Source organism: Cannabis sativa, chromosome 4, assembly GCF_029168945.1.
Source record: "Cannabis sativa cultivar Pink pepper isolate KNU-18-1 chromosome 4, ASM2916894v1, whole genome shotgun sequence".
Lineage (NCBI taxonomy): Eukaryota > Viridiplantae > Streptophyta > Magnoliopsida > Rosales > Cannabaceae > Cannabis > Cannabis sativa.
Window position 1 is genome coordinate 68,064,604 of NC_083604.1, and position 16,948 is coordinate 68,081,551.

At 28.2% G+C, this 16,948-nt stretch overlaps 1 protein-coding gene across 5 annotated transcripts; it reads left to right on the plus strand.

The window, feature by feature from the left end:
- The first annotated feature begins 7,651 nt into the window (after positions 1 to 7,651).
- LOC115712534 (MADS-box transcription factor 23) lies at positions 7,652 to 16,607 on the plus strand. 5 transcript variants are annotated; one of them, XM_061114376.1, is made up of 8 exons: positions 7,654 to 8,116; positions 11,078 to 11,159; positions 11,967 to 12,028; positions 15,174 to 15,273; positions 15,356 to 15,397; positions 15,569 to 15,652; positions 15,828 to 16,021; positions 16,206 to 16,607. In XM_061114376.1, exons 1-7 carry the CDS (start codon positions 7,935 to 7,937, stop codon positions 15,987 to 15,989), a joined length of 714 nt encoding a protein of 237 aa, XP_060970359.1. In that variant the 5' UTR covers positions 7,654 to 7,934; the 3' UTR covers positions 15,990 to 16,021; positions 16,206 to 16,607. The 5 variants fall into 5 exon arrangements, with proteins under 5 accessions (XP_060970360.1, XP_030496685.1, XP_060970359.1 ...); XM_030640823.2 differs by having other exon boundaries at positions 7,661 to 8,116; positions 15,840 to 16,021; positions 16,206 to 16,606; XM_061114377.1 differs by lacking the exon at positions 16,206 to 16,607 and having other exon boundaries at positions 7,652 to 8,116; positions 15,528 to 15,652; positions 15,828 to 15,958.
- Positions 16,608 to 16,948: the final 341 nt, after the last annotated feature.

Consider the following 16,948-nt stretch of genomic DNA (forward strand, 5'->3'; position numbering starts at 1 on the left):
AAAAATACTTAAAAAATAATCAACCTTTAAATTTTAACAAAATTTAATAAATTAATCAATTTGATGATGAGTTACTAAAAAGTCGGTTATTATTTCAAATTTTAATGTTATTAGATTGTAGTTTTATTAAATTTATGTTAAAGAGCAATTTTAATAAATTTTCAAAATAAATATATGTACCAAGTAGTATGTCAACTATCATAAAATAAATTATATTTCAAAATAATAAATAACTATTATTATACTAATTTTGATTACATTACTAAAATGTACAAGTTGGTTGGTGTTTATCTTTCATATTTGGTTATATAAGGTGATTCCTCATTTGACGAGTCAAGACACTACAAATAATTTTACTTTTAGTTACAACAAAATTTGTGGCTAAAAGTAAAAAAATTATGACTAATTATAAAATATCATTTTTATGTTGTGACTAAAAGGTCCACGGCTAAAAGTATTACGCTACAACAAATCTAATTTTTTAGGGGTGACAATGTCGCCCCTATTGTCAGGCGACTTTTTTGTCGCCCCTAATAGTACTTTTAGGCGCGAATTATTAGAGGCGACCTTTTAGGGGCGACATGTCTTCTCTAAAAGTCATTACATGAGATTTATTGTTGTTTTAGGGGTGACTTTTGTCGCCCCTAATAAGTGTATTTGTTGTATAGTGTTAGTCACGATTACAATTTTGTTGTGACTAAATATATTTTTAGTCACAATACTTGTTGTAACTAAAACTAAATTAGTGACAACTTGTAACTAAACGTTATGTTTTAGTCACAATTAACTTTTTTTTTTTTGAAAAAAAAGGAATCTTTATTCAAAAACGAGCGAGCTACAAACAACTAAAAGCCAAAACTAACAAAACGACGGTTGTCGAAACAGCCAGCAACCACACCAAAAAAAAACTCTACCAATTCTTAATTAAATTGAGTAAATACAAGTTTCTTTGGCAAAATTTGAAGGGACCTTTACTCATAATTCTAAGTTGAACAACTTTCCTAACTTCCAAACTAAGACTTCTAGGAGAAGCACAAGTCAACTCAAAGATGTAACGGTTCCTATTTTTTCACAGCTGGTATAAAGTGGTTGTTGTCACCATGTTTAAGACCCGATTTTGAAGGTCTTTCGCCTTGATTCTGCTCCTGCTAGTTAGATCAGCAATCGAACTAGGCCAAATATAAACTCCCAATCAAGAGTTCACCTCCTCAAGAACCTGTTTAGCAAATATACAACTGAAAAAAAAAATATGGTCATGAGTTTCAAACTCAGTTTCACAAACAGGGCACATAGTATGGGGAGTTTACAATCTGCCAGTACACAAATTTGTGCTTAGCTAGCAGTAAGTTGTCCCAAATAGCCCTAGCGTACTCAGCTTTAGGCTCCTCTAACAACATATTGTAGAACTTTTTTGCTCTGAGTCTTGTACTTGTCACAGCAAGCCTCAACATGGTTTCATTTGTACTATCACGAAGATTCAGCGACTTCTTAAAGTACCAGTTGGTGTCTCGATTCTTTGGGAAGCTCCATATGTCCATTCCTTTAAGATAGATAGAGTTTATCCACTTTATCCACAAATAATCTTGTTTGTGATAGATAGAGTTTATCCACAAGTAACATTTTGTTGTGACTAAAAGTCACATTTAGTCACAAAAAATTTATGTTGTGACTAAAAAATTGTCACTAAAAATATTTGTTTTTTGTAGTGAGATATTGTACATGACATTTTCTTTGCTATATAAGATGTGTTGATGTTATTTATTTAAAGTAAATTTATTTAGATGTACTGTCAAAACTTTTAAATATGAAATATTTATTATAGTAACCCATAAAATTAATTGGTATACTTGTTTTGTTCAAATATAATATTTAGTTACTTCTTTATTAATAATTTATAAAAGAAATAAAAAGTTACTTTTATCTTGTCCATAATTTTTTATATCAGAAAAAATATATATGTTTCCCACAACTCAAAATATAGTTTAAAATTGATATACTTTTAAAGTTATCTGATCAAAATACAGGGGAAACTTACAAAAATACTGGAATTTGGGTTAACTTTTACAAAAATACTGTTACACGGAAATTTTTTCAAAAATACTGTATTTTTATAAAACACCAGTAAAACACAAAGCAGTATAACTCAAAACAACAGTAGAACACTAGTAAAACACCAGTAGAACACCAGTGAAAACTTAACACAAGATATCTTTAACGATATGAAACTTATAAAAAAACACAGTAAAAAAGTAAAAAATACCGTCTGACAGTATTTTTGTAAAAAAATGGCAAAAGTTAGTATACCATGTAAATTTCCCATACAGAAACTTAATGTGCATGAGAAAAAAATTATCTTGGAACAAATTTTTAAGGGTAAATAGCGGTATAAGTACCCAAAGTTTTATGTTTGTAAGCGGCATAAACTCAATGTTTATTTTTAGCGACATAAGTACTCAATATTTGTAAAACTGTAATTTTCTTCCAATTTCGTCAATATAGACTCTGTTTTAAATTTATTAAAAGAATATTTGAAAGTAACTGATACTACATATTTCTATTTAGATCCAATGATCAAGAATTTAGGCCTTATATGTGCCTTGTTTAAGACAATAACAGAGTTTGTACTGACAAAATTAGAAAAAAAAAATTACAGTTTTACAAACATTGGATACTTATGCCGCTAAAAGTACATTAGGTTTATGCCGCTTACAAACATAAAATTTTGGGTATTTATGCCGCTATTTACCCTTTTTCAATAAAAAGTAACTAATTGATATATTATTTGTAACGTCCCCGCTTCAAGCCTCCATTGGGCCCTTACACCCACGGAATAATAGCTCTTATACACGAGTACGCCACACTCTGGTTGCTTTCTGGATTGATGACTGACCCTACAGATCAACACAAGTGTTTTCAGCGTGCTTTGTCCTCACTCACACGTATCCTGGGAAAACTTCCCAGGAGGTCACCCATCCTTAAAATTGCTCCAAGCCAAGCACGCTTAACTGTGGAGTTCTTTCGAGATGGGCTACCGAAAAACAAGATGCACCTTGTTGACATAGGTAGTACCAATCAATCCATTTAAGCTCTCTTCAACTGTGTAGTCCCATACCTACACAGTCTCAGAATCATCCAACTTGACCTTCCCCAGGCGATGTGGGATTGCACAGCTTACCCGGTATTTCCCCTTACGGATCACGGGACTACTGACTGTCACAATCACCCCCCCTTACGGGGTCCGACGTCCTCGTCGACCACACTTCCGGCTGGGTCAAGGCTCTGATACCAACTGTAACGCCCCAATATTTTTCCTTATTTTATAACTATAGCCAAATAATTGTACACATGAAAACCTTTATCATATAGGTCCATACTAATTGTTCACACCATACATATATACAGAGATCATAACTCCAGTATCATATTCATAACATAATCATATCAATACTATAAATAATAATGTAATTACCATAACATTGACATATCATAGCCATTTCTTACATAACCCGGCCTAGCCTGGCCCTAAAGTATCCTGGGCCTAATCTGCCCATATAATAACCTGGGCCTATGCAGCCCTACCATTGTTATAGGATAGGGTATCTCTATATTCAACAGTAACATCACTGTATCATACCCACCATAACAATCTCATACACGACTCAGTAAAATGTAGGGTAGGGTATCTCTACATTCAACGACCTTATCCCGTATCATACCCCACCATGGTCCCCCACTTTACCTGAGACGTTAGCATACAACATACAACATGCAACATACAAATACAACATACAATATATACTGTTCATACAACCATAATCTATGTATCAATTAACAAACTCATATTGTGTCCATACCACACATTCTCAGTACCATACACATATTCATAATAACAAATCATAAATCATATTTCAATACATAAAGAATTTAAGTTTATCCAGATAAACACATACAAAACTATCTAATTTCCTTACCTCAAATCCCGATGCTTAAACTTGTTATCTCGTCACTACTCAAATACATCGAGCTGCTTGGATCGATAGACATAAGATGATGGTGATCAAAGATGAGAGTGAAGAGTGGTATAGATTTGGCTAAGGATGTAATGGAAAGAATTTGAAAATTTTAGGGTTAGTCTTGCTCAGATAGATGGGAAGAATAGAACGATATAATTTTAGGGTTAATGAAACCTATACTATTTTGACTCTTATTAGGTTTAGTTTTATGAATAATAATAATATTAACATAATAGCAATAACAATATAATAAATTATTAAATAAACAAATATCTTACTTTTAAATTTAAATTGTAACCTCTAAATCTCGTAACTTTAGGGCTTAGTTTTCACCTAAAAAAATTACGAATTATGATATGATTATTTCTACAAAATTTATAGATCTTTGAATTATCTTTCCAACGCCACTGGAATCACCTCAATCGGAGTTATAAAACTCCAGATATGGTCATTTTCGTAAAACAGTTTCTAAACCTGCGAATTTCTCTAAACTTACGATTTTTTTCTAACATTAATAAAATAATAATATTATTTAATACCACTTATACAATTAATTAAATCTAATAAATATATTATAAAAACCTAATGGACTTTCATATCGGGCTTTAATTAAACGATTACCTACTTATGAAAATATCATAATATTTTACTTTCGTAGTCAATACAACTTTAACTTTCTTTAAAAAATGGTACAACTACTCTAAGCAATAATATCAACTCACTAACAACACAAATAAATGAATTATCCTCGCACAATTAATATCCAAACGAAAAATTAAATACTATTTTAAACTGGATATTACATTATTTACATCAAAAACAACTAAAATGTTATTTTTTAAAACTTTCAAAAGACTGAAATTTTTGGAAGCGAGATTTTTCAAGTTTTTTTTTTTTATTTTCAATAATTATTTCAGATTTCAGTATTCATGCTAATGTGACATACTTTAGTATTTGTGTTTATAATTTTATTGAAAGTATTTTTATAAATAAATTCAATTTGAAGTATAATATTGAAAAAAAATTTAAAAAATATTCTTTTCAAGTCCATAAATATCATATCCAGCATAAAATAGATAGCAAAAACTTATGATTATGTTCAACTTTAATGGACATCCAAAGAAGTTTTTTATAGTAATGACTAGTAGAAATAATAATAAAATAGGTCGGGAGTATATTACAACAAATACTTCACTCAAAAATCATCTTGGTAAAATAATTTTCTTATTAATATTTAAAAATATATTTTCTAAAATTAAATCATCAATAAGGTTCACTATAGTTACTTATGAGGTACAGTGGATTGTTGTTTTTCAGTCCATAGGAGCATGTGGGCTTCATCCATGGAAAGAGACACACTTCTCCTCCTTCCAAAATAAAGGCCAATCTTTTTATGCTTTGGGTGGAGAAAACTAATCGAAAGTCATGATAAAGCTCATGTGCATTAGATATATTATTATTGATTATGCTAATTAAAACACAATATTAAAGAAGCAAAACTGTTCCATTGGTGGGATCATAAACTAATGCCAAAAAATGCTCACCTGAATCACTTTTTGTTTGGTCCACTTCTCCTATGATTTGTTGATGATTGACACCTGGCCAAGCTCGAATACATATAGCCATTTAATAATATACTAGTTTAATCTAATCTTTAATTTGGGTGCCCTTAATCCAAGGGACCCGCCTCTGAGGAAATAGAATCTTATTGGTCTAACAAATCCATCCCCACATGGGTTGTAGCCAATGAAAAGTTTAGTTTGGAGAAAGTCACCAAACCTTTTATGATGTTGGCATCCACCAATTTTTCTTAATTATATATTATTAGATCAAAGTTGGTATCTATATATATATTATAGTGTATGTATGGTTTCCAAGTGTCTTACTCCTTTTGGATATATGAGACAAGTAGCACAAGTTGTTGCCCTTTTTCGTGCAGGGACTGTTTGCCATTGGCTAGGCTTGTGATGAGAAGCGTGCGAAGTCTCCCCTCGATTGGCGAATGGTAATTTTGGTCCTCATCATCCTCTCTTCACAATCACATGTACTATGTCAGTCACACTCTCTCACTCACTCACTCACTAACTATGATTCTCATATCTTATATGCCCAAAGAAAGGACTTCAAGATACAATATTATAATCAAAGTGACCATGATATTTATATTAATAAATTTCTTTATATATAAAACATAATGACCTCCCAAACAAACAATCTTAATAAGGCAAGCTAAACTAAACCCATATCTTCTTACTAAATTAAAGTATATAATTCATTAAAAGTGAAATTATATGGAGATCTTCAAAAACATTAATTTAGAAACATCTTAGTAGTTTTAATATTTCACTTATAAAACACACAAATGTTGTCAAACACATCAATATCTTTCACATCATGCATGCGCCAGGATAATTAATTATAATTATACTTTGATACTGTTTAAGGATCAAATGCAAATCTAATTAAATTATACAGAACCAATATATATATATATAGTAGTTAATCATACCAAAACAAAGTTATAGTATTCATTCCATTCAAAAACAAAAATTGAGGGTATTGATTAGTTTGCTGTGTTTTCAACATGTACACTACATTAATTTTCTCTAAATTATAGATTTAAAACAGAAATAACTGAGTCTAGAAAAAATCCAAATTAGGGTGCACCATGCATGTTTTCATAAATAAACATAAAAATGTAACATGTGTTTGTGGTTTATATATATATAGTAGCTGCAACTACTCATGCGACTTATAATTAGTAGAGCGTATGTAGCAAGAAAATGCACACAAACACACTCACTATATATATATGTTAATTACTCTTTTTTCCTCCGAATTCCTCCCCAACACAACGTTTTGTCTGGCAAGTTGAACAGATTTATAAGTTACCTGCAGAAAATTCACCTGCTCTTCGAATCCATTATATAAGTTATTTTCTAAACTACTCTTCTAATATAATCTAATAACAATATATATGAAAAACGAATATTCTTAATTATTTTTTTGGCTAAAAGCCAATATAAAAAGCCCCTTTCCTCTTTTGTGTTAACTCAAAATAAGAGATAGATAAACCAACTAGCTAGAATTAGCATAATTAATAAGTTGCCAATATATGTATAAATATAAATAAAATATAATAATAATAATTTATAATTAGTTAGGAACTACAGGACGACTTAGTAATCGACAAGATCAATCCTAGGTTTAATTTTTGACCAAACACTCAACCAACGGTAAAGCAAACCAAAAAAAGAAAATCAGAAAAAACACATTTTCTTATGTACTGGGATTCTCACGTGTGAAGTTATCTACAGCTAATAAAAGTACTTTTACTTAAAATAATATAAAATACTAAAATACACAGCTTTTACTATTAATTATTAAGTACTTCACTATAGTTTTACAGTCTTTCCTTCTACTTAAATTGTAGTATATATAGTATTATTAATTTGATCAGGTACAAGTACAAAGCCACATTTGTACTATATTTTAATATACTTGAAATACTTAAAACAGGCCTTTTTCTTTTTGGGAAAACTTTTCTAGTTTCACACCAATACATATATAATTTAATAATTTATACACATATATTATATACTTTATATAAAAATAATTTATTCTCGAAAAAAAAATATAAAAATAAATAAATAAACGCTGTGTAGATGAGCACATAAAAGAAAATTGTAATTTCCACACGGCCATCGATCCCTATCACCCACAAAATTCTTAAAAAGCTTTACTTTGGCCAAATCCTAACCCTCAAACCTTATAAATTTTCTGTTTTTTTTTCTTTTTCTTTCTTTCTTTCTTTCTTTCTCATCTAGCTCTAGCCATGAGCAGTAGTAGTAGTATTCATCCTAGTTGACCAAGGAGACAATAGTAATAAAACAAATACTGATCAAACCCTAGAATATTATTATGGGGAGAGGGAAGATTGTGATTCGGAGGATTGATAACTCAACAAGCCGCCAAGTAACTTTCTCCAAACGAAGAAAGGGTTTGATTAAGAAGGCGAAAGAGCTCGCAATTCTCTGCGATGCAGAAGTTGGCCTTGTCATATTCTCCAGCACAGGAAAGCTCTATGAGTTTGCCAACACCAGGTTTGACCACTAATACATATATCTTTAATTTTTCTTTCAAAAAAAAAAAAAAAGGATTGATTAATAATCCTAATTTGCTTTTTCATAATATTTTGGGCTGGAAAAGTTGTGGATTCGGTATTAATTAGCTAGCTAGTTTGGTTTCTAATAAGAATATTTTAGTAAATCTGGTTTTCATCATATGTGTTCTTAAAAGCTGTAATTAATTATGATCATAATTAATTGGAGAAGGTTTTGTGTATATAAATACTGTTTTATTATATAGTACTTATACTGATTTATGGTACGGCATGCAGCATTTTGTTTTTCATTGCATGGGAGTAGAGGCCGCGCGGTCCTTTCCTGCGAGTTAAGCAGATCAATACATGTTTACATATAAATATATATATAACAGTACATGTTTATCCCCATATAAATATATAAACATATATATGCGTTGATATCGTGATACATTAATAGTACTAATATATGTACCTCTCTTATAAATATTATATGTGCAAACAAATATTATTTACAGATATATCTATAAAATGTTTGAGCTTTATTTGAGAAGTGAAGATTACATTAAGGTTTTATCTCCTCTCATTTTCTTTTTACTAATAATTAATTATTCCGATCCATATAAATTGATCGAGATATATATAGAAAAATTTATCCCTAATTGTGATCTCAGTCAATTTATGGATCAGAAACAATTAAGGTTAGTGCTAGCTAATTAAGTATAGCTATAGAGGAGTTTGAGGTAGCTAGAATATTTTTTAGCATAATTATATATATTATAGATAGCATCATATTCATTTCTTATCCATTGCTGCAGATCCATATATGTGTATACACATATATATTATCATTTCAGTATAAACTATAACTGGAGTAGATATTACTCATGATCAGTTTTTTCAATATATATACATATATCTATATACACACACACCATAATTATAAAAATTAAAACCATATTTATTTTATATCTTTGTTTTTGTGCACCTACATATTATGCATATAAAAAGTAGTATATTGGCCCATAATGTGCTTTCTTATCAAGAAATGATTTTGTAGTGTGGCTGTCTCCTTGTATTTATATATAGTTTAGGGTTTATTTAGTGTTGCTTAAACATATTAAGTTTATAGCAACTTAATTTGCAAGTTACTATATTTAATGATGATATAAATTAGAGTATGAAATAATTATGTTAGTTTACATGATTTAGGCTTTCATTGTCATGATTTTTTTTGTTGACATATCGAATTTAGAGTGTATATACATAGCTAAATAATATTCTGTTATTGATGATAAATTGATCACATGTACTATAATTAGTAAAACATAAAAATTAAAACAATGTAATTAAGCAAATTCCTCATGCAACCTAAATAAAACTAAGTAAAATATATTAATTATTGAGATCAACCTATTACTTGTAGAAGAGAAAAAGAAAAAGACTCACTCTCCTTTTTTTCAACAATAGAGATATAATAACTCAGGCATGTTAATTAAGCTGGCACATCAATCCAGAAAGAATATATAGGCAAAAGTGGAGTTATGTGTGTTGAATTTTTCAAAAACCAATATTCATGTTTGGTTTGGCTTGTGATGTAGTCCTCTAAAATGTGAGGAAACACAGCAAAAAAAATTGATATATAAAATGTCCTCTAAAATTATTTCGTATTTGTTCATATTATCATTAACAAATTGATATATAAATGAGTGTGTGGGTTTCTTTAGACGATTATATATTGCTTATTATTAACTATTTAGCACATATATAGCTTGGTTTAAACTATAATCCAAAACAAACAGAATAAAAAGTCACCACAACTCATTAAAGTGAATTAATTAAAGCTTATATATTATATATAGTAGCTAATAATGGCCATAATGTTTGGATTTGTCCTCTGAATATTGTCTGAGGTAAATTATATATATTGTTAGTATATGTTGGTGACATGATGAATTTTATCATTTAAATAAGGCAATTTGAAATATAGAAATATTGAACACTACTCTACAATATAAAAGCTTTTAGTCACAACATTGGTCTTGATTCAAAATTTATTGAGTAAAATGTAGTTGCAGCAATTTACATATATTTACAATAATAAATTATTATAAGTAAAAAAGTATATTCAAGTGATCTAAAATGTTACCTTTCTTAATTAGAATTTCTAATTGTGGTTATTATGACACCTTGTGGTCATCATTATATATTTCTTATTTATATTTATATATGTATATATATAAAATAATTAAATTGAGTTATCATTATCTTTGTGCCAAAATAACCTTTATTATACAGATATGAATCATGTCATTTACTCATTAAATGATATTTTGAATTGTGGGTCAGATCAATATTAATTAAAAGGCTAGTACAGTTGATGATCTATCTCCCTTTAGTTTAGTTTCTATAAGAAATTGTTTTAGCATTTATAAGATATGTATATATACATAAATTTCAGGCATATTTCAGTTTTGCACTTGCAGAAGAGATATTTTCTATTTTTCTAACACCTATATCTCAATTCCTTTATATAAAGATGTATAGTGTAGATATATATATATATATATAATTATAACCTATAACTAACATCTTATACTTGTTTTCAAAAAAAATTGAATAATTTACAGTGTAAAAGATACAATTTAAAGAAGTCTCAGTTGTATATATAAAAAAAAAAAAAAAAAAAAAAAAAACAAATACATATAAGTGAATATTTAAATTATATTTTCAGTAAAGTAAATTATTTATAATTTTCCAAAAACAAAGCATCTTTGATAACCATAATAATGGGTCCTCACCTCATATTATAATTTCTATACTAAGAACAAAAGTGATACATACTTAAATATTTTCTAAATATATTTACATAGAGAATTGTACTGATAATTAATAAGGACAAAAGTAATGTGCCTAAGTAATAATTAATGTTCTGATGATAGTAAATTACTTTCATATCCAGCTGCATGAAATCGATAATTGAACGATATAACAAGGCAAAGGAGGAACATCAGCAACTTCTCAACCCAACATCAGAGATAAAGGTATTCTCACTGTATGCTTAATTGTTTATTTGATGAAAAAAGGGTGCAGCAGTACTATTAGTCATCTTATATATATAATAGTTTTTTTGTTGCTGCAAATTATATATTGCCAGTCAAAAGATATTATTTCTCAGTTACTCAAAGATAGACTCTGTCTGCTGTTAACTTTATAAAGATAGATCAGAAAGAATATACTATAATGTTGTATATATATATATATATATATGTATATTGTTGTGCACATTGTCCCACATAGAATAAATAGTAGAGAATTGAGCCATATATCGAACATGGGCTACTCCACTCATTAACAATTGGTTTTAAGATAGAACCTATAATTCTCAACAAATTAATGTATATGGCTTAATGGTTCCAGCCCCTTACACATTGTTTACAAAAGTACTATAGGTGTGCATTTATATAATATTAATTTATGTAATTTAGCTAAATAGTGAGTTATAACTGTATATCTTTACTCAGAATCTGCTATCAAGAATTAATATGAGTCCTATAATATATATTGTACTCGCGCGTACTAATCTTGTTCCCTTAATAGATGAATATCTCTGACCTTAAGCATGATAGAGTATATATATGCTGTATATAACTGGAAAGTCAATGTATATGAAATTGTGCTATACATACTTATGTTGATTAGCATATATATTATTTCCACAGGAAAATGTGCCAAAATAAACTGGATAGCTATGAGTTCATATTACATGTATTTGAAAAGTAATATGATGATACTTTGTGTAATAGATACTCACTTGTGTTTTGGTTTTGTTAATTTTGATGTTGCTATAGTTTTGGCAAAGGGAGGTGGCAATCTTAAGGCAGCAACTGCAGAACCTCCAAGAAACATATAGGTACTTAATTTATATATAGCCATCTATATACATAATATATAACTTTTTTAACATAAATATATATTGGGGTTGGAATTGTTGTTAATCATTATCTAGTGGGGTTAGAAGGAATCAAAATATTATTATACATAAATTAGTTGCAACTTCATTAATTATATATTCTTTTATATTAACAATATGTACATAATATATAGTATAAATATATTTATAGGAACTTCTAAATATAGTATAGATTGATAAAAATTAATGGTTCTAACAATACTTACAAATGTATAAATATTAAAACAAAATAAATACCCAATAAGCTATTTGAATCATGATTTCAATATTTTAAATTATTTAAAATTTTTTGAAAAATTATAAAAAATACCCTACATGCAATTATAATAGTTAAAATTTTTTAAAATATATTAAAAGTACTATATATTGATATATAGTAATTAAAAGTAATTATAACTATCCAATTATATTTCTTATTTATTTATATATACATACCAGGTTAATTAATATTAGGTGCAATGTATGTATATATTTAGTTATATTTTTAATTTTTTATCATTTATGTATATTTTTAATTGTATAATTAATTTTTTTTATATTATTCAATAAACAACATTATTTTTTATTAAAAAAATATTTAATTTAAGCGTTATTTATAAAAATAAAAATATAATAATATTTAAAAGGGAAATTTACATGGTATACTAACTTTTGCTATTTTCTTACAAAAATACTGCCAGACAGTATTTTTTACTTTTTTACTGTATTTTTTTATAAGTTTCATACTGCAGTATACAGTATTAAGTTTTCACTGGTGTTCTACTAGTGTTTTATTGGTGTTCTACTGTTGTTTTGAGTTGTTCTGCTTTGTGTTTTACTGGTGTTTTATAAAAACACAGTATTTTTGAAAAAATTTCCGTGTGACAGTATTTTTGTAAAAGTTAACCAAAATTCCTGTATTTTTGTAAGTTTTCCTGTTTAAAATTTATTATTAATTATAATTTTAGTTTAACCGTAATACTTTTAATTTTATAATACTTTTTAATTTGTTTTAGAAATATCAAACATTTTTTCTTCTTTTTTTTTTTTTGAAAAAATAACAATAAAAATATATTTGGTAAATGTAATAGTAGTTGCATCATAATAGTGATTCTATTAAAAAGATAAACATTTTTTTTTATTTTATTGTTTAAATAGAAAATAATAATAGAAATATGTTTTTTTAAATATGTGGATTACATAAAAAAAAATATTATGGAAAAATATTTTTTTAAATAGGTGCAATGGTTTAAATTTGAATTACATTGTCTTTTTTTTTTTTTTTGTAAGTAAGCTGAATTTTTATTGAACCTCAACAAATATAATTACTAGTCCACAGACTAAAACACCTTCCAAAAAGCATTAAAAACCCTCCTATACAATTTTGCAGAACCAAATCTTAAACCTATTACAGAACTTTTTTGTATCTACAAAACATAATCTTCCTATCATTATACCATTTTGATTTCTTTTATAACTTTATGTATAGTATATATATTTGATTCCAAAAAGCCTCATTTCAGACACTCTAGATATGGCATTTTGCTGCATTTAGATCAGCAACATACACCAATCTTCAAGGTCTAGCATGCTTGCTTCTCTTTATCCACTTCAAGATTCCTGCAAGCTTATATTGGTTTGAACCAATACCAAGTCAGCCCAATATAACTCTTTGATTACCCTCCTGCTAAAGTAACATTGGAAGAAAAGGTATTGGTGACTTTCTAACTTAGTTCCACAAATTACACACATGTCCTCATTTGTTACCCCTAATCTGACCAGTCTATCCCTAGTCAAGAGTCTCTCCCAAGCAGCCATCCAGACTATGAATTGAATTTTTGGCTCACTTAACTTGTTGTTCCAAACTATGGCATTCTATCTTTGTCACTCTTGAGGCCATAACTTTGAGTAAATCAAAGTAACTCATAATCTCATTTGTATTACTTCAGCTTGACTCATTTTTTCCTTGATAATATTTTTCACTATAATTATCTTTTTCTAATACCAACTCCCCTTTGTGGAGCCTCATAGCTCCACTAATCCTTGTCTTTAATGTAGATCGAGTGTATACACCTGACTTAAAGATCGTCTTTCTTCAAAGCCAAGTCCCAAACATATCGGACAAATGCTGCTATGTTCAACTTTTCAATGTTAGTAAAGCCCAGCCCACTTTCCCTTTTAGATTTGCACACTTCACTCCAAGCTATCTGTCCCAAACCAAGGGCTTCTGCAGTGCTTTTCTGTGGAAAGGCTCGACAGATACAATTTATTTTATAAAGAATAAACTTCTAAAGAAAGGTAATTTGAGCCCAATAAAAATGTATAAAATTTATGAGAATACTTCAGCCAGCATATATAGGATATGTTTCCAGTGCTCCAAGTTTTGATTCGAAAATAATAATCATAATGATAATAATAATAATAATAATAATAATAATAATAATAATAATAATAATAATAATAATAATAATAATAATAATAATAATAATAATAATTTGGGGCTTTTTCATTTTTACACTTCAAAACAGTTTTTTTGCATTTTTACGAAATTCTACAAAGAAACTTCCATTGCAACTAGCACTGCAACCTAAATTGCAACAAAAAATCGTATAGAAACACCTATTGCAACTAGCGCTACAACCACTTTAGAAACTCAAACCGTAAATTTGAGAAAAAGTTAAAAAAAATAATATAGGAAGTAATTCCCCTAATAATTTCTATTATTTAACCACATTTAATATAATATAAACTTATTTATATATTATTATATTTTTATCGTGTTAATGGTTGAATTCTTTTTGAATAATTTCATATATATGATTATAAGCATGAATTATACAAGTTAATTATATATATTTTCTTTTTCTCATTATATGCATTGTTTTCCATAAGTTTTCTATTTTCACTCTCATTCAATAGCTACTCATATATTCTATACGTAAACTAGCTTATACATTGAATCAATAAAGCAGTCGATTCGATCTGTTACGAATAATAATAAAAAAAAAAAAAAATATGAGGACGATGAATATAAACATAATTGATTAACTTGCATAATTTTAGAATTAATTGTGATCACATTTATATTAATATACATAAATTACAGACAACTAATGGGGAAAGAACTTTGTGGTTTGAGCGTGAAGGAGCTACAAAATCTGGAAAACCAGTTGGAATTGAGTCTCAAAGGCATTCGTATGAAAAAGGTCAGAAAATCGTATACTCATTTGATTTTTATATCCAATATCCTGGCCAATAATTAACACTCTTTAATTGATTCTCCTGAAGGAGCAAATGCTCACCGATGAAATACAAGAGCTAAGCCGAAAGGTACGTACATATTATTTTCCTCAAGATATACATATATAAACATAATTATAATTGTTGTTACTTATATACCTTAATTATTCACCACTTAATATACATTTATTTTTATATACACATGAATATGTACATATAGTCTCAAGTCCGCAGTCTTAGTGGCTGTTTCATATACGACAGGGTAACCTTATTCATCAGGAAAATGTTGATTTATATAAGAAGATAAATCACTTTAGCCAACAAAACACGGAATTGCAAAATAAGGTATACACATATATTTATATATAATGTTATATGGTGCATGTTTCTGTGGCTCTTTGCATGCATATGTATACATATTTTGTCAAAATAAATTTACATATATAAATTAATATAAGTACAGTATTACTTTTGCTCTAGTTAATAATTATTAGCTTTATTAAGAGGTAGCATCATATAGATAATTTCGCAGGTTTATGGTGCAAGGGACATGACTACTACGACTGCGACAACAAGCGAAAACAACTTCACTATTGTTTCTTACAATCTGGACATGAATGGAGAGCAGTCAAATAATATCCCAGTCCACCTTCAATTAAGCCAGCCCAGTCAACATACTTAATATTAAGTCATTTCAAAACTCAAACTTAAAAGGTATATATATATAGAGAGACATAATTTACTATTATTATGCTAATGATCACTTACTTACCCCTTTGCTGAAAATAAAGGTTCTTCAAACACTACTACACCTACCTGTGTTGTTATGTGTTATATATTTGTTATCCCAATTTTATGTTACTCTAATAATTTCTTATTTAAACTCGTAATTATGCAGGTATATATATACCATCTTATAATCAATTTTTTCCTGAAAAGATCGAAATATTACCAAAGATATATATATAGTTGATCTTGATCAAATTAACGCGCTTGCCGCTTGCTACACTCTCTGTCTCCGTACGTTATTTCACAAATGAAGAATCGAAAATGTATAACTTTGTCCACCACATAAAGATTAACTATATATTAGTGAATTATTAATGGATGAAGCTACCTATATATTTGTAAAGATCTAATATATTTGAAGTAAGAAAAATAAGAGAATATATAATGTACTCAATAATTTTAGATATCTCGACCATGTACTTTTATGTTTTATGGATTATCTAGCTAGCTAGCTAGCTATACCAACGATCCGAGTTGTAATTGGTAGCAATAATATTGTTTAACACTTTCTTTTTATTATTATTATTATTATTTATTTAAGGATAAATAAGTTTTTTTTCCTTGGAACTTTGTTTTGCACCCTTGATTATTATTCCCTCCAACTTTAAAAATACTTCGTTAAGATTATTGTTAAAGCAGTTTCCCTTATATACCCTAAGCATTAGAGTACTATTCATTGGGTTCAAAATAACAATTTTACCAACTACTTACAACTACAGCTTAAAACAGAAACACAAGATCAAGATCAAAGAATAAACAGGTACAACAAATTCAGTTACAGCATAAGTCACTAGAGCTCTGCCCTAAATCAGTATTTTTTCACAGAACCTAGTCTATTTAAATGATACTTTT